This window comes from Mytilus galloprovincialis, chromosome 3, assembly GCF_965363235.1.
Source record: "Mytilus galloprovincialis chromosome 3, xbMytGall1.hap1.1, whole genome shotgun sequence".
Taxonomy (NCBI): Eukaryota; Metazoa; Mollusca; class Bivalvia; order Mytilida; family Mytilidae; genus Mytilus; species Mytilus galloprovincialis.
Genome location: NC_134840.1, coordinates 50,450,285 through 50,476,068, shown reverse-complemented (window position 1 = coordinate 50,476,068; position 25,784 = coordinate 50,450,285). Strand labels below are relative to the sequence as shown.

The 25,784-nt window shown below is 32.0% G+C and overlaps 1 protein-coding gene across 1 annotated transcript in view; it reads right to left on the bottom strand.

Annotated features, from left to right (window-relative positions):
* LOC143068240 (nuclear pore complex protein Nup133-like) overlaps nucleotides 1-25,494 on the bottom strand; it is a 61,060-nt gene extending 35,566 nt beyond the window's left edge. Inside the window, exons 1-20 of the mRNA XM_076242138.1 lie at nucleotides 25,277-25,494; nucleotides 20,479-20,600; nucleotides 19,191-19,294; nucleotides 17,921-18,145; nucleotides 17,293-17,358; nucleotides 15,823-15,933; nucleotides 15,135-15,248; nucleotides 14,347-14,406; nucleotides 12,819-12,880; nucleotides 11,030-11,097; nucleotides 10,644-10,723; nucleotides 9,983-10,085; nucleotides 9,192-9,245; nucleotides 8,613-8,694; nucleotides 7,811-7,853; nucleotides 5,032-5,136; nucleotides 4,541-4,685; nucleotides 4,049-4,158; nucleotides 2,672-2,778; nucleotides 2,250-2,352 (exon numbers count right to left, since the gene is read on the bottom strand). Coding sequence (XP_076098253.1) covers nucleotides 2,250-2,352; nucleotides 2,672-2,778; nucleotides 4,049-4,158; nucleotides 4,541-4,685; nucleotides 5,032-5,136; nucleotides 7,811-7,853; nucleotides 8,613-8,694; nucleotides 9,192-9,245; nucleotides 9,983-10,085; nucleotides 10,644-10,723; nucleotides 11,030-11,097; nucleotides 12,819-12,880; nucleotides 14,347-14,406; nucleotides 15,135-15,248; nucleotides 15,823-15,933; nucleotides 17,293-17,358; nucleotides 17,921-18,145; nucleotides 19,191-19,294; nucleotides 20,479-20,600; nucleotides 25,277-25,413 — 2,001 coding nt within the window. The 5' untranslated portion in view covers nucleotides 25,414-25,494. The remainder of the gene's footprint in view (nucleotides 1-2,249; nucleotides 2,353-2,671; nucleotides 2,779-4,048; nucleotides 4,159-4,540; nucleotides 4,686-5,031; nucleotides 5,137-7,810; nucleotides 7,854-8,612; nucleotides 8,695-9,191; nucleotides 9,246-9,982; nucleotides 10,086-10,643; nucleotides 10,724-11,029; nucleotides 11,098-12,818; nucleotides 12,881-14,346; nucleotides 14,407-15,134; nucleotides 15,249-15,822; nucleotides 15,934-17,292; nucleotides 17,359-17,920; nucleotides 18,146-19,190; nucleotides 19,295-20,478; nucleotides 20,601-25,276) is intronic.
* Nucleotides 25,495-25,784: the final 290 nt, after the last annotated feature.

Here is a 25,784-nt window from a genome sequence, read left to right as displayed (position 1 = left end):
GATAAAAAAAAAACAGCCATTGAAATACCATAATTCAAAATTGTGGGTGGGTGGGGGGGTGGGGGCTAATATAGCTTAACTCATGATTTTGATCATTATTCAACTTCATCTAGTACGGCATACGTTTTACCGCTAGCAAACTCTTTATATCTTGATGATGTATCAATCATTTACTTCAGATTCAATTTCGCCTCGTTGTAAATATGCGTGATATATTTGCAACTGAAGAACGGGAGCAATCAATTCATCAGTTTCATATAGTGATGCATACTGATAATCCAAACAGTCTACCAGTTTTGGTATTTTATTTTTATTTTATATTTTACTTTTTAAATGAAAATTTTAGAATTTCTCTCCGCATCTTTTCTCTTTGAATTCATTAGTTTGAATAATCAATAATAATATAGTAGTCTACATCAGTGGTTACATTGTATGCAGCCAAACTATGTAGAGGGCAGTAGAACAAAAAACAATCTCCATTGTGTATATTACTCATTATATATTGAAGCGTAAAAGTTAACCACGCCAGATAGTCTCGTTTAGGTGGAAAAATTTCTGTGTCAATTGCATATACTTATATATTGTAACTATTTATGTCGTAAAAGCAAGTTCGTATATCCCTTCAACCATTTATTTAGATGGTATTTTAATGTATAGATAGCGCGAAACTCTCCTTAATCTATGCATCGGATGTACAACATTTTTATTTCGACTACATGACGCTGCAAATTTATACATCCGAGAAGCCAAACGGCCGCACCAATTTTAGCAAAGATATACACGTAACTGTCAGATGGAAGAAGTCCAGAGATGTGAATATTTCTATACCCAATCAATCATTTTTTTATGAAAAAGATTTTAAAGGTATACATTAATACGACAGCAACCCAACGACACATATAATTCAAAACACTAAGTCAACATACAGATTTTTGTTATAGCTAGAAGCCTGTAAAGAAAAAAAAAAAACTGCAACATGAATATATAATACGGAGTCGGTGAGATTTTAGGCAAGTGTTTGGTTGCAAAATTTCAAGTGCTCTTTATTTATTTCGATATGTAAAATTAAAGACAGTGTAATATAAATCAGTGTAAGAAAAACATGTCTTTGTAAAGTAACGGTAAAATAAATAATGATTATAGATGACGGACGTCAAGTGGCATATTAAATGAATAATCAGAACAAAAACATCAAATGTAAATATAATATGAAAATTAACCCTGCTTTGTACTATAGACCGACACACAGAAACGGATTTTTAACCTGTAATACTTTTGTTTTAAAAGAGGGATGAAATATACCAGAGCTGGGGACTATTTTAATAGTTTATGGTTTGTATGTTTCACAAACGGGTTTCACAATTTTGACGAACACAATAGTAAAGCTAACTGAATTATTATCTCGTACAGATGCTGGTCCATTATAAATAAGAAGATGCGATATGAGTGCTATCAAGACAACTATCCAACAAAGACACAGTGTAAAAATACATTTGTCTGCCACACCGTCGCACTGCCTTTGTCTCAAAATGTCTAAATTTTTGGTGCAACTTGTGAGGCTTACGGAAGGGATTGAGTAAACAATATTATATTACTCGATTTTTCTCAAAAACGAGTATGGTGACAAATATTTTTCAAAACGTTATGACGTTCCTTTTTTTTCAAAGAATAACATATCTTATGTTGGTCAAATCGACACAATTAGAAATATTTAAAAAAAATCTAAAATGTGCCATTCAAGTGTTCATTTCTTGCAGTTTTTGGGGTAACCATAACGTTTTTGGCTTTATATGAGTAAGACCTAATTCTTTAAATGGTCAAGTTCGATTTTTCTAACCATCTTGAACTATTTTGCTTCAATTTGAGCCCCATTATATAAGTATATGTTGATTAAAAAATCATATTTATTTTTTTTTAAATAAAAAACGTTTGTTTCTTCAAAATTGAAAAAATGCTCAAATTTCAGCAGTATTTTTTGCAAAAACAAAATCGACGACATATATTTTTTTTTGGCAAAATTTGATTCTCTGTCAATTGAAGAATGAAATATCTTTAAGGGAAAAATTTCTCACCATCAAAATTAACTGTTGGATATGCCCTTAAAGCAAATATTTTTTTTCTTTTTGATCAATACTTTGTGCAATCTAAATAATCTATAAACATTAATAAATTGTGAATTTAATTTCATGATATTTGCAACTGAAAAGAAATTGTCCAAATCAATCAGTTATCACTTTAATGATATATACCTCTCTGTAAAAGATATCTTGTGGTGTTAAACTCTGCATTGAGTCAAAGTCCCCTCGTTTCTCCAGAACTTTTTTAATTGCTGCATCTACTAATGCTGGGTATCTGTATATAAGAATATTAACAGATAAATTGATGCATAAAAACATTTTCATTTGAAAAATGATTCTCTCCAATGTTTGCACTGATAATTTACTGTATGCATAATTTCATCGATTGTTATTAATGATATTAAATGAAATGTTTTGATTTTTACATATTGGTTCTATCTTTTTAATGCTTTATTCATCCTTTAATGATTTCAAAGAATACACTTTAATAATTTACATACCTTCCTATTACCCCAAATTAACTAACTTTAAGTATGACCTTACAATTCTACTTAGATGTATTAATTTTAAAATAATTTCAAATTGCGACATACGTTGAATGTTGAGTTCTTAGTGCTAAGGCTGCTTGTATCTTTTCTGCATGTTCACATAATGCATTTCTGGTTAACATTTGGGTATCTCTACTTTGCACTTCTTTTAACTGGAAAAATAAAATATATTGATATGAGAAATATTATACTGTTAAGTTAGCCAATGATGGGTTTAATGACTGTTTATAAACACAATACCTAGTGAATGTACAATAAGTTCATCCCATTCTTGCAAAAAGGTGATATATATTAGTGTTATTGATAAAAGTTCATCAATCAAATTTTAATTTAAACAAGAATGTTTCCAAAGTACACGGATGCCCCACTCGCACTATCCTTTTCCATGTTCCATGGACCGTGAAATTGGGTAATTATCTAATTTGGCATTAAAATTAGAAAGATCATATCATAAGCAACAAGTGTACTAAGTTTCAAGTTGATTGGACTTCAGCTTCATCAAAAACTACCTTGACCAAAAACTTTAACCTGAAACTCCCACTTTCATTTTCTATGTTCAGTGGACCGTGAAATTGGGGTCAAAAGTCTGATTTGGCTTAAAAATTAGAAAGATCATCTCATACGCAACAAGTGTACTAAATTTCAAGTTGATCGGACTTCAGCTTCATCAAAAACTACCTTGACCAAAAACTTTAACCTGGACGGACGAACGGAACCACAGACGGACGGACGAACAGAGCCACAGACCAGAAAACATAATGCCCCTCTACTATCGTAGGTGGGGCATAAAAATAAACAGCTGCACCATGAGTGAATGAAACGCCTGTCACGTTTTCAAAGAATAAAGTTCAATAACTTCTGAATGTCATATCAGAAATAAGTATCATGAAAACTGCTGTAAGCATTTTTGAGTTATTGTCCGAAAAACTGGAAAATCTCCCTTTTTTGAATGAATAAAACCTCATAACTAGTAAAAGTTATATCTGAAATTTATAAAAATTGAAAGGGAGCTCATGTCAATATATATAAACAATTCACCAAGGTTTCTTGCAAATTGGTGAAAGTATTTTTGAGTAATTGTCCGAAAACGGGAAAATTGTTTGTAATGAATAAAACCACAACACTCAGAAACGTAAAATCTAAAATTTAAAAAAAGGAAAGTGAGCTCAATCACTAGATATAAACAATTCACCAAAGTTTCATGCAAATTGGTTAGTGTTTTGGAGTTAACACCCGACATGTTGACAACGGACAGAAACCGTATACCATAAAATGTCCTGTAAAAGGACGTATAAAAATTCAGAAAAAAAGCAACTTGAGTACAGTGTCGAGCAATTAGCAATTAGATACAATGTGCTTGTACATAGCTATACAATTGGTTTGAATAGTAGGGACAACTTTCTGACATTACTAACAACTTACTTTATCCCATAATCCCACTTTTTTGAGAAAGTTAATAATGTAATCATGTGCCTTCACTTTATCATTAAGCTGATTTAGAATGATCAGAGAGGTTGTCCTACTGCTGGGATCTGAAATATATTAGATATGAACATTATTAGAAATCAAAACTGGTAAAATATATATTATATAATAGTCTTTCATATTTTGCATGTGATCAAGAATTAGTATTCTACATAAGAAATACCCATTCATTACTCATGAAATGAAGAATTTCCTAAACATAAAACTTCCCATGAAATCATTTCTCACTAGTTCCACATGATAATTACTACCATCAGGTAACATAAAAATCTATCTGTAAGGTGCTCACACTTTATTTCACCACTGCAAGTTGCACTAGGGTGCTAATGCTAGGATTATGATAATCATCTTTGAATGGACATTGCCTATTTTTAGTCCAGAATTAATAATCATAAATTGTGACAATCATCAATTAAATCTACTACCAACCTTGCCTAGATTCTGCCCAGCGTGGATCTGAAGCTGGATAATCATCTATTAAATCCTTGCTGAGAGAAGTAACAACCTGGTCAATGTCGGAATTGGCATGATCTCCTACAGGAAATAATTTATCTACTTCTGCTTGAGCTTGTTTCTGGAATGCACATCATTAATATGTACATTTGTAAGAGCAGATCAATTTGATACACGGTGGCTGAGCAAGTAACATTCTTAATAGCGGTAACAAGATCATCTAAAGTTACATAACTCTGGATTCATTATTACGCATTGTATATTATTTTTTTGTATATTTTGTTGATTGATACATGTGAACCACAGGATTTGGTGTTTCACAAAACAAAATACAATATTCTCAGTTCTTTTCCTTATCAAAATTAGACAAGTACTGTGAACACGCTTTAAGTTTCATTGAAGCTAAGATAAAATATTTATCAATACTGATATTTGAATAGGACTACACTTTAGTCTGGTATTCTTACCATGTTGCCTTTCATTGCTGCTAAGAATGCACCTTTTAGTCTAGAAATTTTGTCATCACTCATGCTTAGTTCTTGTATCTGTGATGAACTGGCTGCTAGTACAGACTACAATATAGAGCTTAGCATTATTAGTCTAATCTTTGTATACTTCAACAATGGGGTATGTATAACAGACATGACTTACCCCCTTACAATCACAAAATTTACATTATTTTCCAAATTTATGCTGACAAAAGAAATATAATTTGGCCACTGCAGAGTGTGATCTGATTTCTTCCCTTGTGAGATGGGGGTGTAAAATTTGTGCTGTATTATATAAACTTGTACTTTTATATTATAATGATTACGGAATAGACACTAAGTGGATATCATATATTAAAAATATTTTCGATAATTGTGGTATGAACAATATATGGAATGTTTGCTGATAAATGGGTGTCAAAATGTATTGAGCAAAAACCCAAATATCAGTTTCAACAAGAATGCTTTGCATTTGTTCCAGAATCACCTAAGACTTAATGCTATTGTATTTTTAAAAATAATTTTCAATTTCATACAAATTCATTTATACATTATACAAATATTGCAGATTGAGTCTGGAAGGTGGCAGGGTTTACTGAGAGTAGAGAGAATCTGCTGTCTCTGTGACTCAAACGACATTAGTGAAGGGTACCATTATATTATGAATTGTGGATCTTTTATGTTTAAAAGAAAGAAATTTTTACCTACATACTGCTGGTCAAACCCTAATATCTATAAATTTGATCAAATGTTTAATTCATGTAATATTGTAATATTAGAAAAACTATGTAAATTTATCAAAGTTATTAATGTGAAAGTTAGTCCTCCAAGTTAATTTCATTGTATTGTTCACACATGCTTGTGAAAATTGTACCTTAGTTATATTTATGTATAAAATTGAGAAAGGAAATGGGGAATGTGTCAAAGCGACAACAACCTGACCATAGAGCAGACAACAGCCGAAGGCCACCAATGGGTCTTCAATGTAGTGAGAAACTCCCGCACCCAGAGGTGGTCTTCAGCTAGCCCTTTAAAAAATATGTATACTAGTACAGTGATAATAGACGTCATACTAAACTCTGAATTATACACAATAAACTAAAATTAAAAATCATACAAGACTAACAAAGGCCAGAGGCTCCTGACTTGTGACAGGCACAAAATTGCGGTTGGGTTAAACATGTTTATGAGATCTCAACCCTCCACCTATACCTCTAGCCAATGTAGAAAAGTAAACGCATAACAATACGCACATTAAAATTCAGTTCAAGAGAAGTCTGAGTCCGATGTCAGAAGATGTAACAAAAGAAAATAAATAAAATGACAATAATACATAAATAACAACAGACTACTAGAAGTTAACTGACATGCCAGCTCGAGACCTCAATTAAACTGATAGAAAGATTATGTCTTCATCATATGAATATCAGGCACAATCCCTCCCGTTAGGGGTTTAGTATTATACTATCATAAAATATATGAGAACAACATAACCCATGTCATGCCAACAACTGGTTTTTTTTTTTTATTTTATAAATGTGTTTAGTTCAGATGCAAAGACTCTATAAGTGAATCAATATTAAAGCCAAAATATGCAATTTTTAATGACCTGACAACAGTATCGTAACTATATCCCTTCTTAATAAGTCTGTCTAAAGGTTTTGTAAGCTTTTGAGGTGAATACTGACATTTTTGTGCTTTGTAAAGAATATTACCATAAAAGATTGGATGTGAAATACCTGAACGTATAAGATGTCTACATGTTGAGTTATATTTACAAATTATTTTCTTATACTGATGATAAAATTTAGTAAATGTTTTGACGAGTCTGTGATATCGAAAACCCTGGTGTAATAATTTTTCAGTAATACATAAATTTCTCTCGCTAAAAACTTATACGTTGTTACATACACAAGCAAATCGTATAAGTTGAGATATATAAACACCATAAAATGGTGACAAGGGAATGTCACCATCTAAAAATGGATAATTAACGATAGGAAATGAAAAATCATCTCTTTTATCATAAATTTTTGTATTAAGTTTCCCGTTAATGTATAGGTCGAGGAAAGGGCAGTGGTCAATAGTAGTATCTAAAGTAATTTCAACAGGATAAATTTCTTTGGTATACATACTGAAGTCGTCATTATTGAGAGCCAATATATCATCCAAATATCTAAAAGTATTGTTAAATTTTTGTATCAAATATTGTTTTGATGGGTCTTTGCTAATTTTAATCATAAATTGTAACTCATAACAATACAAAAACAGGTCTACAATAATAGGTGCACAGTTAGTCCCCATTGGAATTCCAATAACTTGACGATATACAGAATCTCCAAAGCGAACAAAAATACTATCAAGTAAAAATTCAAGCGCATATAAAGTATCAAAGCATGTCCAATTGACATAGTTCTTTTGTTTATTGCTACTAAAAAATATGTTCTCTATAACTATGTAATTGTAGTTTTATGAGAAATAAAGTATTCGAATTCAAATATTCGTATTCGAGTGTAAAAAAATATTATGGTCCCATTGTACATATCACATTTCTATTAAAAATTGTTTTTAAGATTAAAATAAAAATCTGAGCAGATAGAGAGATTGACATAAAGTAAACATAATATGAAAGCATACAAGTTGATAAGGTACATGCATACATAACATCAAAGAAGAAATCATACCCAGATATTTTATTCATAATTAAAAGAGTGTACCTTTTTTTTTAAATTAATTATCTAACTTGTAATTTACTTGCCATATCTGCTCTAGAAACATCATAATTTGACTCTTCTACAAGACTGAAAATAATAAACATATAGATTTTATCTTATGTTCCTATTCTTTCAAGGTTCCCCTCACTATAGACCCTGAATACAAGGCCTGTTCATTAATTTCTTTTGTATACTAAAATTTCTTTTTCTTCAAATGCCATCTTTTTTCATACAGGAAAAGGTCATACAGAAGAGTAGGTCTTGTCAAAGGAGAACTACTGTCTAAAGATACCAGTTCTAAATCAATCTTTTTTTAAACCTGAATGTAACAGATTTGAAACTTTGTAAAGTATTTTACTAGAATTAAAATTATTTACTGATTATTTTTTAATATATTCATAATAGTTTATGGTTACTTAAGATCTTAATAAGTTCTTATTTTACTATCAAATATATATATACTGCAAAGAATAACTTTATTTGAACAGAATATTGTAACATTGAAAAGAAGTCCTCATGAAATTCATTAACAGATACAAATTCTTTTAGTATATAATCTACTTTTAACTTTTTTGTTGTATAACAGTGTCTTAATTTTTATTCAAAAAACAATATGCTGTGAATTTAGTATTATTTGTTGGATACCAATTTTCATGAGTTTGGTGGGTACAGGCAAACCATGAATTCAAATGTTCAACGAATAACATATTTTCAATAGGCTTTGTATACAAAGATTGGCAAAACCATGAAATCAAATATCCACGAATATGCAAGTTTTCATCAATCCACGAAAATTGATACACATAAAAATAAATGAATCCACACTAACTAAAAATATAATGTTACCCCATATCCTGTTTTTGTGTCATAGATATTGTAAATAAACCAACACTGCTGGAGAAAAATATTGCACACTTGTCACAGCAACCTACAAAATAATCAACGAAAAACCTGAATTATTTAAACTGAAATAAAAACGGTATGCATTAAAAATACTTTTATGAATAGGAATACTTTATCAGTCCAGGCAAGTTACTGAGCATATAAATACATAAAATAATTGATTGAGAAGAATTATCAAGATGTATAATGTTCTTCTCTTCTAACAATACACTGTCAGTTAAAAAATCCAAGGTACAAGATACTGTCTGTTAACGGAATCCATATAAAATGTATGAAGTTATAAATATTTTGTGCTGTGATTAAATTCATTGCCCTTACCCAATCATACATTTGGTTACACATTATGAGTTATTTTATTGCTAGTTCAAATTTTTCTTTGGAAACCCTGGGACATAGTAAGGTAACAAAAATTTGATATTTCTTGTGATATTTTTTTCCTTGTTTCAAAAGTTTATCAAATATCTAAATGGTAACATTGGAGTTGATTCAGTCCTCTATAGAGATTTTTGTTTTTGTATTTACCTGCTCCTAGTACATGTCCACCTGGAGCCTGGATATCCACTATTTCTGTTTCACCTGTAATATAAACATATCTGTCTTACTTTGAGCTTGTAGAAGCTGAAATCCTGTATTTTGGAAAATACCAATTATTATCTTTATTGTATAGTGTGAAGAAGTAAAATAATGGAGATTATTTGATTTTTTAATCTATGTATTAAAGCCTAACCTACAAAAATCAGTCCTTTTTATATGTACAATTCTTTTTTCACACACAATATACAAATGTATATGAAAAATTACAAAATGAAAAAAAAGCCAATGAAATTCTTTTTTGGCAGACTAAAATAATTGCAAAATATGTGCATAAAGCTCATTTTACATAGCAGAAATCAGTAGTTCTGGAACAGCACCAGGCAACGATGACTGCAACTGCTGAAGAGTGAAAGTTGTCATATAAAGTTTTAATTGGTTTTCGTTGGTCAGTAGTTAACAACATAGAACAATACTAGTAGTATTAATATTGAAAGACAAGGTGAGTCTGTAAGACATCGATTGCTTGCTCAAAATGACTATATGATTAGCTACCATTTGGACCAAAATGTAGAACTTAGAATAGGTAAGCCAATTGTAAAATATTAGTTATGATCAAGAAATGTCCTGAATTTGTGTTTCACAATCAAACATGATGTCATTTATATCTTATTATGCATGTCAGCAGACAAACTCTTTATGTGAAAGATAATCAAAAGTATGAAATGAAATTTAAACACTTTTAAAAGTTACTTTAAAAAAATGATATTTAAAGATCATACCTGGAACATATAAAACTCTTTCTTTATTGTAAACATATCCAGAATAAGTCTTTGTATCTGGTACAACCAATTTAAAATTCTGAAGTTGATATTCCAATTCATCCTGGAAATACACATTTTATGGCATTAATGAAACATCCGATTATACAATATTAAAATTACTGAAAAAAATCTGTTTTACCTCTTTGTCATTTTACATTTCAGGGTAGAGTACATCTTAATCTGATTTGGTAAATGACCTGTATACCAGTTAGTTATGAATGAGCATTAATTCTCCATGAACAAGAATGTGTCCCAAGTACACGGATGCCCCACTCGCACTATCATTTTCTATGTTCAGTGGACTATAAAATTGGGGTAAAAACTCTAATTTGGCATTAAAATTATAAAGATCATATCATAGGGAACATGTGTACTAAGTTTCAAGTTGATTGGACTTCAACTTCACCAAAAACTACCTTGACCAAAAACTACCTTGACCAAAAACTTTAACCTGAAGCGGGACGAACAAACAACGGACAGACCCACAGACCAGAAAACATAATGCCCCTCTTCTATTGTAGGTGGGCATAAAAATCTTTTCACATAGATAAATCATAGTAAGTCACATATCAACTGAGAATAGAACTTAGATATAACACTTAGCTCTCTGTCAACTTACATCATAACTATCTTGGTAGTCCAAGAGAACTAACTTCTCTAGAGCAGATGGTGTTCCTCCTATATCTGTGTCAATGAAAGCTGAAACCATACAAAAAAGTTGGCAAATTACTTATTTCTTCTTAGAGTAGATATGAAATGAGAAGAGCAGTGTGTTAATATTGAGGAATTTTGTATGTCTTTGAGGATTTAAGCTGGAGGTTTTCCCTGACAATGTTATTGATATGCATAAATATTATTTCTAAATTCTAAGTAGAGTTTGAGAAATATAGCAAAATAATGACTTTCAAAAATATTTTGTTGTTTGTGTTTTTTGTTTTCCTGAATTAAGCCAAACCCAGCGTTCTTAATTTAACTGCCATATATTTTTAAAATCCTAATTCTTACCTAGAGCATAACTAACAGTAAGGGAAACGTCCATATTCACTGCAGCACCAAATATAACAACTCCATTACTGCAAAAAAATGTTTATAGAAGCTGTTACATTTCTAATTGACTGATTTCTGGTTGCTTAATGTCCAGTGGCAAGTATTTGATATATATTAAGTTTTTTTTGTTTGATATCAAACCACATCTAGCAGTAACTACAAACTTTAAGTTAAGTAAAGCTGTTATGTAGATAAAAAAAAATAGTTAACAAAATCAAATATATAGTTGATAACAATATCTTAAAAAGAACACAATGTTAAAGGGGTACTAGCTGTAAATTTCATGTTCACCTATTTGATGCAAATTCTCAAACTTGATTTATAACAATTCAAAACATTTGTCTAAATTATTAAAAGTCTAAAATAAACAATTAACAGAGCATGGACTTGAAATTATGTAGATTCGTTTTGTGGGTATTTTAGTCTAGACGTCATCTAACTATCCAGGTAGACCTAGTAAAACCTTCGATCACCATTTAATTTTATATTATAGGTTATAACAAGAGTGCACACGCTGAAATGTCTCGCCTTTTATACTAATCATTGATATTATGTTGATAGTCCTAAGTATAAAGCTAAGCTTCATTACAACTGTCACATAAACTTAACATTAACAAAGATAACTAAACAAAGACCAATGAACCTTGAAAATGAGGTCAAGGTCAGATGAAACATGCCAGGCAGACATGTACAGCTAACAATGCTTCTATACAACATATATAGTTGACCCATTACTTATATTTAAGAAAAATAGACCAAAACACAAAAACTTAACACTGTGCAATGAACCGTGAAAATGAGGTCACGGTCAAATAAAACCTGTGTGACTGACATATAGATCATAAAATATTTTCCATACACCAAATATAGTTGACCTATGGCATATAGTATTAGATAAAAAGACCAAAACTCAAAAACTTAACTTTGACAACTGAACTATGAAAATGAGGTCAGGGTCACATGACATCTGCCCGCTAGACATGTACACCTTACAATCATTCCATACAACAAATATAGTAGACCTATTGCATATAGTATGAGAAAAACTGACCAAAACACAAAAATTTAACTATAACCACTGAACCATGAAAATGAGGTCAAGGTCAGATGACACCTGCCAGTTGGACATGTACACCTTATAGTCCTTCCATACACTAGCCCTATTGCTTATAGTATCTGAGATATGGACTTGACCACCAAAACTTAACTTTGTTCACTGATCCATGATATGAGGTCGAGGTCAAGTGAAAACTGTCTGACAGACACGAGGACCTTGAAAGGTAAGCACATATCAAACATAGTTATCCTATTACTTATAATAAGAGAGAATTCAACATAACAAAAAATTTGATTTTTTTTTTCAAGTGGTCACTGAACCATGAAAATGAGGTCAAGGACATTGAACATGTGACTGACGGAAACTTCGTAACATGAAGCATCTATATACAAAGTATGAAGCATCCTGGTCTTCTATCTTCTGAAATATAAAGCTTTTTAGAAGTGAGCTAACGCCGCCGTAGCCGCCGTCGTATACTTGCTGCTAAAAGTGAATTATTATTTCACCATTTCACTTTCATTTATGATTGAACAAAAAAAATCCTATTTTAAATTTTTTCATATATCTCGTAGCTTGTGCCCCTTAAAAACAAAAACATCAATTTTAAACTTACTAATGTTACTTCGCGATTTATTCTTATGTCGAAATATCTTAAGACTTGTTAAAAGTAAAATAACACAATAAGTATACCTGGTGGACTGCATGTCTATCAACCAAGATTTAAACTGTGTCAGATGCTTGGAATCTTGATCCTAAAAATGAGAGCACAAACTAACTGAAATAAGTTACATATTTCATTTAAACATTTTTTTCTTGTTTTACTGAGATCAGACAGTTTGTTCAATTTGACGAAGTGTTATCCAATACATTTCATGAAAAGTTCAACAGTAAATTGTTGTCCAGATTCAGGCAATTTCAAGTTTGACATCAGGTTTGAAACATGTTGATTGTTTAAAAATGTTTGTTCTTGACATGCATGTAGATGTCTTTTATGGTTTAGTTACTCTTTTTTATGTTCATCCATTCTTATTCATATTCAAGTGGATTATTTTATTGCTAGTAAGGATATGTGAATCATGTCAATTTGAAACTTTTTTTAATACACATGCAGTGAAACCCACCATACCTTTTAAGCTATGGCATACTATAGTGCTTTTTTTCCCCTGAATACTGTAGTTTCTATTCCAATTCTAAGGCCAGACTTTTTTTATTATCTGAAAATTTGTAAAAAATAGGGTCGAGGGGACGAAATAAAAAAAATAATAAAAAGTGCAAAAAGTGTAGGGTGCAAAAGTGAAAGGGGGTGAACGTGAATCAAAAAAGTGGTTTTTCAAATGATTTGGTCCCATCCATACACAAAATTCAAAAAGCATTATTGATTTTAATTGATATCCTTGATACAATTTAATATGCATACTACGATACTACTTCAAAGGAAAAATACAAGCCCAAACTCTTCCAAAACGTTGAACGGCATGTCAGGTTCCACATCTGCCTCGTTGGTTATAATGCGGCTGATGCCAACATCTTCCGGTAACTCCTTGGACAACATGACCCCGATTGTCTCATCTCTATTTCACTTAACAAATTTGAGTGAACACGAACTTCTCTCTAGTGATCGCACTTCAAGTTTAATGTAAAAAAAACAGTCCCTTCCCGGGAGTCACCGTTTTGTTTGACCATGCGACAAGAGATAAATTAAAAATCGCAGAAGTAGGAAGCACTACTTTTATTTTTATTCTGAAATCGGAAAATGTGAAGTCGGCGGATCTCGTTAAACAGATAATAAAAAAAATCTGGCCTAATTTTTCCAAAACTTCGTCAATTAACAATTATGTAACATTGGTGATACATAAAAAGAATTTGTTCATTAAGATTGGGAGACAACAAATACATGGTAACGTGTTGGTTATTCTTCCAATAAAATGCAACATACAAAACTGCATGTGCAGGGAATTATGTTTTTTGTTTTCATTATGTTATTTGGATTGAACACCATTTGGTGACTGTTTTATGCCCCATCTAGGGGCATTATGTTTTTCCATCTGTTCGTCAGTCTGTCTGTTCATCTGTTTGTTTAGTCAGGTTGCCTTAATCTCTTGCCAATAGCAGACATAAATTATTTGTGAGTTTTTCATAAATTGTTAAAAACTTCTTTTTTGATTTCTGATTAAAACTAATGAAGATAAAAAGAATTACTCCATCTATTCAATCTTACCCAAAGTTTCCTTGCAATACTCTCCCTAAACATTCTGTCTACATCCACTTGATAAAACAACTGAAAAATATTACAAAGTTCATAAATGATAAAATCTCAATCTTTAAAATTACAATAATTACATTACATGTATGTTTCATTATACATTTGTAATACATAATTTTGATTGGCTAACATCAATCTTGCGTCATTCTGATATTAACTTTCTTCTCAAAATGAAATGTAACATTCTTAATGATACGTGTTCCACATTAACATGCACAGGTAATTAAAAGAAAAACTTGTTAGAAATCGTGTTTTCATGATCCTAGCAAAAACATGTAATTATAAGTATTGAATGCTTCTTTTACCGTTTTTATAGGGTTGTAAAAGAATTGACCGTGCCTACATTTTTAGAATGAAGAGCATCCCTTTTACACCCCAATAAATTTACAAAAAGAAGCATTCAATTCTTAAATAAAACACTAAACAACTTGAATAGCTTGTGAACTCTGATTCAACATGATAGAAACTTATCTAATCTAGGCTATACAGCTTCCTATAATTGCTTACATCCACTTCATTTGAACTTTGGTGGATAGTTGTCTCTTTGGCAATCATACCATATCTCCTTATTGTTAAATAGATATCATAAATTTGATACTAGGAGAGAGAGAGAGAGAGTGCATTGTTCATAAGGAGGCAAATACCAAAAGAGGTGGTTGGTTTATTGTTTTTTTTTAAAATCTGAAATAGCATTATCTTAACATAGCAATGTACTAGAATATATGTAAAGTAAATGTGTTTACCCTTTCTGTAATGCCTTCACCTACAGTCCACTTTTGTAATTGGGTACCAGATAAAACATAGAATGAAAAATCATCATCATCTTCTGTCAGACCAACAGTAATGGCTTGTAATGGCTAAAACATAAGATAAAGAAATGATAAAATATCATATAAATTACAGTTACATACAGATAAATCAATCTCTGACCATAATATTGATCCCCAACCAATATATATGGTATTATTTTAGCCTTACTATGCTTTGTGATTTGAGGGCCTTTTATAGCTGACCATGCAGTATGGGCTTAGCTTATTGTTTAAGGCCGTACGGTGACCTACAGGCTATATCTGTTAATTTTTATGTCATTTGGACTCTTGTGGAGAGTTGTCTCATTGGCAATCATACCACAAATTCTTTTTTTAAATAAGTAAGAGTTGTGTCCCTTTGTCAAACTTCCGGTATTTGTTGTAGTTGAAATACAGGTATCAAGAAATATTTCTCTGGTCCGACTGACTTCAAGAAAATGAGATTCAACTGTACTTATATCTGACAAACTAGTTTCTATAAACAACTGACAGGATCTTATTTGATAGATTTAGATTAATAATTCATTATTGAATTCAAGGGGCCAAATAAATAAGTCCCATCAAACCTACTTTCTCCTTAACACCTCAGTTTGGATGGGATAGTAAGGTTAATAAAACTTACTGCTCCTGTAGGCTGGAGTGGTGAAGCACCAAAAATGAAAGATGACATTTTTCTTCCTATACCAGAAAACATTCCTTGTGCTGACTTCAGCAGGTGACATGTTAATGTGTTCTGTTGAAAATAATTGCACTTTTAATAAACAGATGTAAAGGAAAATAATAATAAAACTAAATTCAAGCATAAAAAAGAACCATATTTATTTGACATGTTTACACACAAAAATAAATAGTAAAAGTTAGTGATCATGGAAGCAAAAGTTTCTATCACTGTCAAATTTGTCCTTTTCATTAAACCAGTAGGTTGCATAACCACATATCATCATGCATGTGTGAATGAATCTGTATGCTTTTGCTCAATTGATATATTTATAGGTTTCATAACGAGTGAGAATTAGATATCGATTGATATCAACTCGAGTTATTTAATTTCAATAATAATAAACGAGCCTATGGCGAGTTTATTATTATTGAAATTAAATAATGAGAGTTGATATCAAGCGATATCTAATTCTCACAAGTTGTTAAACCTATTTCTCTTATGGCAAAAAGTTGTATGTGCGTGGCCTATTTGTTGCGAGTTGTGTTGCTACGGCCGTTTTTCTTTGCAACGCGTATTGATCTTTCTCTTATGGTTGGGGCCTGTTATCTAATTTGTAACAAGTGTATTGACACGTTATTTCTACAATAATTAACAAATAACTCACTTGTTGTGCCTTAAAATCTTCTTTTTATCAAATTTTATTACATTCTGAAGCGGCACAGAAGCCAGAAAACGCCCGGTGTTTATGTATGACACCGTAAGCATACCTATGACGTCACGTAGTGTAGGGACCAAAGAAGATAACATCTTTTCGCGGAATTTTCTTTAATGAAGATTTTACACTGAAATTGTGATTGAAATTTAATTATGAACTTGTTTTGCATTAGGATAGAGATAACTGTATTGTATTTGAAGCTTTGCGGACATCCATCGGTAGTTTTACTGTCGCATACAGAGGGAAATTGAAATTGGAAGTTGTGCCAGTTATAATGCCCTTTGCTCCGTTACATAACCGTACACGGGTTCCTTTCTTTATTTCTTCGTCCATGATAAGATTTATATTAGATTATGCAGACGATAAAGCAGATGAAAATCGCGAAAACCGGAAGTAAACAATCAGTTGTCAAGAAAAAAAGTAGTCCCGTCATGACCTTTTCCAGTGAATAATGACCTGATCAACGGCCAATGAAAATATTGGAAATTTACGAGATAAGCCAATCAAATTAACGTAATTTTGATATCACTTTTTCATATCACACTCCGTACAGTGTGATACGAAAAATATCTATTCACGTGGGAGTTAGATAACAGGCCCCAACCATAAGAGAATTCCTATTAACTCTCAATAACAAAAAGATAAACAAAAAAATTTAAGGTATTTTTTCCTATAAGGAACGCAAATAACACTGTTATAAGATAAATAAAGCATACCTTGTTTGTTGCTATATTTAGTAGTACAAGAGAACTTGTGGTTGTTGCTAACAAGCATCCAAAAGGCTGAAACAAAGTAAAAAGTATGTTTACAACAAACATCTATTCTTATCATATTATTTACAATAGATATTCAGAGATGCTAATTTTCTTATTGACAGCAAGAGGAATCTTTGGATTCCTTTGTATGTTTCAAATCAATTTCAAATCAATCTATAATCTATAAGGAAAGAATACACCATGAAATCATCACAACTAATGTTTATATAAAATTTTATCTATTTGAAAAATGTAGTAAGCTGACATTAAACATTGTAAATATGATTTACTAATAGAAATAAGAAAAAAAATTTTGATCCTCTAATTTTTAATATTAAACATTTATAAATATTTCATAAGTTATCTACTTTGCTTGGAATCAACATTTTCATTATGCAAATCTACTTATACGGCCTACCACTGAATAAGAATGCATTGAGTTGTAACTGAGATAAGTGTGACAGAAACATGTGTTAGGCAAACAGACGTAGGGACACACACAAGGTGATTCACCACAATGTTACAACATGAATAATATTTCAATCACAATCTGAAGTCTGATCACCAAATTTTGAAACAGGTAACTTACAGGTAAACAGACAACACACTGACATTCTTCTCCTCTAAGTTCAGCACTTATTTCCACAGAAGATCCTTCATTAGCAATGTTAGGCCAGTATCTGACTATACCTTCTGGTGAAACAGCTATACAGGAGGCAGACTGGTGGTCGGAATTGTTGGGAATAACACATACTCTGTCGGAATTGTGGGCTAAATCACTTGGTGGTAATGTTAACTCTTTACAAAATACACTCTGAAAATAACAAACATACCATAATAATCATTAAGATTTTCCAAATTGTAATGTGTGACTTAATTTCAAAACTGACATATATACTTTTTTCCGATTTTTTCTGACCAATTCTCAGAAGTTGAGAACTGAATCATCATGATTCTAAAAATGGAGAACTTCTGATAACTATTGTAATGATACTTTGTTCTCACCTCTATAACCTTTTTTTTAACTAAAGGTCAAGGAAATTTACTGCCATCTGGTGATAACTTGCTTCATAAATCTCACAGCATCCTACATGAATGAAATTTAACCAGTTTTCATCACAAAGATAACCTTTGGTGCTAAGTGATAAACCATAGATTTAAACAAATACCTTTACATATATATACCTTCTGAAACTTCTAGAAATTTTACTGAACCTGTATTTTGCTTAATCAGAACCTTTACCTTTAAGGGGACAATCCCATAAACATTTTTATCAAGTTGTATTTAAGGTTGTCGTCTGGAATACTTTTAAATCTTTGTTAATTGTATTTCTAATGTTTTTATTTACGTTGCCATGTCCACTCTGTGTGGTATTTGTATCCATCTAATGAAAAAAGCCTTTTTCAACTGATTTTTATAGTTTTTCTTATGTTGTACTGTATACACCACTGTCCCAGGTTAGTAGAGGGTTGGGATCATGCTAACATGTTTAACCCCGCCACATTCTGTATGTTTATGCCTGTCCCAAGTCAGGAGCCTGTAATGCAGTGGTTGTCGTTTGTTTATGTGTAACATATTTGTTTTTTGTTCATTTGTACATAAATTAGGCCTTTAGTTATCTCGTTTGATTTGTTTTACACTGTCGTTTTGGGGCCTTTCATAGCTGACTATGTTGTATTGGCTTTGCTCATTGTTGAAGGATGTACAGTGACCTATAGTTGTTAATTTCTGTGTCATTTTGTCTCTTGTGGAGAGTTGTCTCATTGCAATCATACCACTTCTTCTCTTTTATATGTCTGTCTTTATGACAAATATGTAACCTATATTTGAAAGCTTTAAAGCTATTTTAAATAGTTACCCTTGCATGTTGTACTTGTTTATATCTCCATATAAATAGCTTTCTGCCTCCGACTAACCACGCCCATCCTGATGAATTGATACTAACACTGATTTCTGTATTCCCTGAAAGCGTCACAAAATATACTCAATAATAGTTATATCAATAGATTGTATTACATTTATATAGCCATTCATTTATATACATAATATATTTTTTACATCTTTACTTGATAGCTAATTGGTACCTTCTGCTTAAAAGCAATAAGATTCCTTACGAATTGTGCATGCATATGCAATTTCTACAATTACAGCACTATTGTGAAGCTGATTATTCATTAACAGTAGAATCAATGCAGGGATTGAAGTTAAAATTTTGGCATAGTAGCCCACATCTTATATTTGTTCACAGTATACATAGTTCTAATCAAGTAAAGCAGAAATTTTAGTAGGCCACACCAGATTTTATGGGCCATCAGCAATTTAGTCAACTCCACTTGTATATTTGTCCATCTGATGAGTTAAGACATTTTCAATTGTTTTTTATAGTTCGTTCTTATGTTGTACTGTTATACCACTGTCCCAGATTAGGGGGAGGGTTGGGATCCCGCTAACATGTTTAACCCCGCCACATTATTTATGTATGTGCCTGTCCCAAGTCAGGAGCCTGTAATTCAGTGGTTGTCGTTTGTTTATGTGTTACATATTTGTTTTTCATTCTTTTTTTACATAAATAAGGCCGTTAGTTTTCTCGTTTGAATTGTTTTACATTGTCTTATCGGGGCCTTTTATAGCTGACTATGCGGTATGGGTTTTGCTCATTGTTGAAGGCCGTGACCTATAGTTGTTAATGTCTGTGTCATTTTGGTCTTTTTTGGATAGTTGTCTCATTGGCAATAATACTTCATCTTCTTTTTTATATTAATAGACTTAAAATGTTAACTTTGTTCTCTAATAAGTATCTCTTCTGTTTTCATTGTGCATTATCACAATAAAAATGTAAGATTTTTAAAATGGATCATTATGAGACCACAGTGTATATTTTTTACAGATTATTGTGTTGTTAACCAAGAAAGATGTTTGAAAATCCTTCTATTGCATAGATATTCACCTTTGTCCATTGTGGATCAAAGTACAAGTACGTAAACAACTAAAGGGCACCTAACAGTATATGCTTTGTTTTCTTCATATATGAAAACATAGTAAGGGTCAGGGTATACCATAAAGAAACAACATTACAATACTGAAGTAAATTTTCTCTGATCAGCAGAAACTTATTACAAAGAAAGAATACTACTAATTACACATACTGTCGCTTGTTGTTAATACTTCTGTAATCAAGACTGGTAAAGGTAATCCATAGGTCTCTACTTTATGTCCAGCTGTCTCCTCTAACAGCTGTGAAGTCTGTAATGACCTGTTGCCTTGACTTCTAAAATTGTGTAAAAAAAAAGTATGTAGAACTGATCAGTGAATTTACACATACATGACATATCTTCTTCTTTCCTTCTTTCCAAAATGTTGATTTTTAAATTTATATAACAATAAGTGTACTGCTTACACAATGGCTTATTGCATATTATTTATTTTCAATTGGCAGGCAAATTGTAAATGGCCAAACAAAAAAGGTGTAGGCATATACAAATTGAAATAATTATACATTAGTGTCTAAGAAATGAATATACAAACATGAATAGTATAGTAGTATCAATATATATCATAGACAATAATAAACAAAACGACTTATATATTGACATCCTACATTTTTGTACATTACATGTAGTTTAAACATATTTGTAACTTATATTAATCCCTTTCCACTTTGCAGATGCCAGTGCTGCCTTGTAGTGGCATTAAGACTGCTCTTTTTTTTTTTAAATCTACAAGGGTGTCGTCTTTTTAACGCCGCCACGTGGTGACCCCTATGAGACCGTATGGGGTTAGTAGATTTCATAGGGGGTTCATGACGCATTAATGGTGACGTCATCTATCGATGTTGTTGTGTTTCATTGTTTATTTTTCAACATAACGCAGCAGAAAAAGTCAAGCGTGCGATAAATTCGTTATACGGTTAACAACTGACCCCCTACGGACCATAGAGGGTGAATAAAATCCATTGGGGATTCGGCCTCCGGCCTCACTCCCTATGAATGTTACTAACCCTCTATGGATCCGTATGGGGTCAGTAGCAAACCATATAACTTATAATGGTGTCAAGGGAGAGCTGAAAATTCAGTCCCTGAAATTTTCATCCGGGAACAGGAATCGAACCAGGAACCTTTGTGTTAGTAGTCCGATGCACATTGTAGCACAGGTGATTAACAAAGAACCTTTGGGATATAAAGTTGTTGTTGCCTGAACCTGGGTCGCACCACCAAATGTTTTGACATAGAGTAATATGTACCTCTAAAGTCTACAAATTGTCCAAAAATATCATGAAGACCATAAGAGTTACAATTCCACTGCTATATTTTGTCAGATCTAAAACAAATTAGCTATCACCTATATTTTAGACAAGGACCTTTATTATTAGTTAGATATTGATAAATAAAGAAGATGTGGTATGAGTGCCAATGAGACAACTCTCCATCCAAGTCACAATTTGTAAAAGTAAACCATTATAGAAAAAGAACCCCAATAATTTAATTTTGGATGAAATCAAACAAAGTTTAATTTTGGACCCTTTTGGACCTCAATTCCTAAACTGTTGGGACCAAAACTCCCAAAATCAATCCAAACCTTCCTTTTGTGGTCATAATCCTTGTGTTTAAATTTCATAGCTTTCTATTTACTTATACTAAAGTTATTGTGTGAAAACCAAGAAAAATGCTTATTTGTGCCCCTTATTCCTAAACTGTTGGGACCAAAACCCCCAAAATCAATCCCAACTTTCCTTTAGAGGTTATAATTTTTAATTTTTGCGGTCGTATAAAAAAATAGAAACACTTCTGAACTACATCAACAAATGACAACTATTGAACATCAGGTTCCTGACTTAGGACAGGTGCAAACAAAAGCAGTGGTCAGGTTTAAACGTTTTAATAGGTACAACCTTCACCTTTATCTTATATACATGTATACCATATATGTCTTTGAGTTTTTCTGGGAACAGTATATCTTACAGGAAATTCATTTATTCTAATAGGTTTTTCAGTATTAAATTGTCAGATAAATTCTCGAACTTAAAAGACTACGCAAGATTTTGGAATCGTCTGACTGCAAAACCATCGAGATTGCTCAATAAATCACCAACATATTGCAAACATTCAACAATGTAGATATATATTGTCATATAAAATTACCAACATAAGTGTTGGTTTTTGTTTTACATGAAGTGCTTTATTATGGTTAGTGAAATTTGATGTTACTGAAAATGCTATTGGTACCATTTTTTATTACCCCTTTGGCATTTTGTATCCTTCTTTGATGAAATGAATGTGATTATGAGAAATTTGAAGTGACAAATTACAAGTCAGATACAATGGAATCCCTCAATATGTGTAAATGACATATATCAATATTATCATACCTGCCAACTGTCACTATTTGCGGGGTTTCCCCCCATGGAGATTTTAAATGAGCAATTTTGTCCAAAATTTGAAATAAAACAATTAATTTTACAATGGCTATAGGCTGGTATCTATAATACTAAAATTACGAGGTCCAATTTGTCAGCCGCCATCGGGTAAAAACGACAAATCAAACTCTATATGTAACTAATATAGGACAATGGTGTAGATTAAAAATTACACCACTCCAGACCCTTTTGTTTTCCACATAATTAATATTGCCAATAATTAACAAGTTCCGGGTCTAATCCGATACCGATACCAATAGTATATTCACCTGTTAGCTATTACCTTATCTGTACGTTCCGCATTTGACAGGCGCACCACCAAACGGTGTATTAAGGATTTTGCTATATACACCAGGGCTTCCAAAATGGTCATATATTCCGGTCATTTGCATAATGTCCGGTTAAAGTCCGGCTGGTCAAAGCATGAAACGGTCATATACTTTTTAGTTTTCAAGGCTTTTTCGGTCATTTTTACATAATTCACGATCTTTTTGGCCCAACCTTTTGCCTTTAACATCATCACATTTCCGGTCATAAATGTGACATGATGATTAATTACTATCAAAACAACACCTACTTCAATACTTTCTAATTTTAATCAAGGCTAATTAGTAGTTGGACAGCTGAAATCTACCTGTTCAGGTGACAGGTGATCTATGTTCAGTACCGGACATCGTATAAATTGATCGGTTTATTCAATTTTTTTCTTACTTTTCAGGTTTGTTTCTAATTGATTTAGTCCAAAAGATTAAACTTATTAGAAATTAGTTTATCAACATGATTTGATGAAAAATTTAAAAAGGATTTAAATGAAAAATCGTCAGAACTACGTCGTATGAACTAGAACACGTGTGCGCATGTGCACAGGTGGGAAATTTAATTATGCATCCTACATTTCTTCAAAAATGCTAAAATTATTATTGATACATGTATCTAACGTTCATTTCAAGTATTTTGTTGAAGAAATAACGTGGAAAGAGCTTCTTCACTCAGTCGTGCTTTGTAAACGTACACGGATTTTACGTATCCGTTTATGGTCCATGTTTTACCATTGTCAAGTCAACATCCGGTTGACCTCTCCGGTTAAAACAATGTGAAACGAAAGTAAAGTTTTTGACATTGTCATTTTGCACAAATAAAAAGTCTAAGGCAGATATGAGCACGCTGATGTGCACACTTTGAATGATGCACTGCCAATTTAACAGTTACATCCGTACATCAAATTCATATCATATCAAAGTAAAGTTTAAAATCGTTTTTTTTAATGTTATGTCAATCATTGGAATGGCCATCTGATTACCATAATTGCCTTTTGTGACCAAGTCTTAAGGGATTAAAATCGGGATCAGATATGAAATGTCCGGCTGGCTCAAATATTTTTTGGAAGCCTTGATATACACGGGTCATAATCAAAGGGCTGACACTACTAAATTCAATCATTGTCAAATTGTTCCCTATTGTAGCTTTATTCAGCAATCAGCAAGACTTTCTAAGATAACTAATATAGGACAATGCTGTTGATTAAAAATACCCCATTCCTGGATAGCCTGGACCTTTTGTTTTCCAAATAATTAATATTTCCAATAATTGATAAGTTCCAGGTCGACGGGTTCAAACAGAAAGATTTGAAAGCAGAGAAAACTGTGTATCTTATAATCGACATGACTTTATCAGATGACAATACCAATTACTAAAATAAGGCTTAGGCATAGTTATATACTTTAATTCAGTCATGGACCCGCGATATCATGGGTGTGTACTTGTAAGTATGAAGAAGCCAAAAAAACAACATTAAAATACCTTTGAAGGCCCCTTTGAAGGTTTTGTAGGACTACAAGAGCCATCTTGCATGTAAAACCCCCATGGGCATTTCAAAAAGTTGGCAGGTATGTATTATTAGAAATTAGTAAGATAACAGTGAGTACTGTTTTAAGCATGTGCATTTCCAAATCGTGTAATTTATTAACTATGACCAGACTATGAAATCTGCTATAATTAGGTAGTGTCAAGTCCCGTCAACAACTGGTCAATACACCTTATTGCTATTTATCTGCCATTACTGGATATCACACAGAGGTTCCCGTAAAATTTTGACGTCATAAAACAAAATATCTGACTCCACAATGGAAAAGTGATAGTTGTATGCATCACTGGTTCAAGTGTCTGGGTCAGCTGGGATTAGCCATAAGGTGTATACATATCGTTATGTTCCCAAGTAAGTCTGGGTCACCTGAGATTAGGGATAAGGTGTATACATATCGTTATGTTCCCAAGTAAGTCAACAGGTCAGGCATAACCACCAATTGGTGGATTATACCTCAATTGACGTATAATCCACCAATTGGTGGTTATTTCTGACCTGGTCAAGTATAAATTTTTTATAACATGATTAAAGGAGATGTTGAGTAAACATTTAATGCAGATACTTGCTTATCAACCGGCAATTGTTTGATTTAGTTAAATAATTACTTATTAATTTCATGCAAAAAAAACACAAACTTCTATAATTATCATACAAATCAAAATCGTACTTTGAAAAGGATGATGAGCCTTTCCCTTTTGGCGTAAACAAGTTTGAAACTCTTTTATTTTGAGCACGTCCACTTTGTTTAGTCTGTGAAAATGGAGATTCTCTTGATCTTGTTGTCATTCCTCTTGGTGTGAACATTTTAATGGTTTTCTTTATATACAACCATGTGAAACTGTTTATTTTTTTGCGGCAAACGGATTTATGTCGCTTACGTTCCTTCCCAATCAAAATAATATCTACATTAACATTTTTCAAGTTTTCCATTCATCCCTTATATATTCTAGTTAACATTAAAAGAAATTCAAATATAATTTCTATGATAATTTCATTTCTTATAGTTATTAAAATGAGTATAACAATGATATGAGCGGTTTGACATAAAAATGTAATGTAAAGTGTTCATCTTAGGATATGGATTGCGTCTGTCGAGCAGTGGCGGCGAGAATTCTTTTTTCTATTTGAAGAATAGCCTGGTGGACCATAGTAGACCTTATAGTGACGATTAAAAG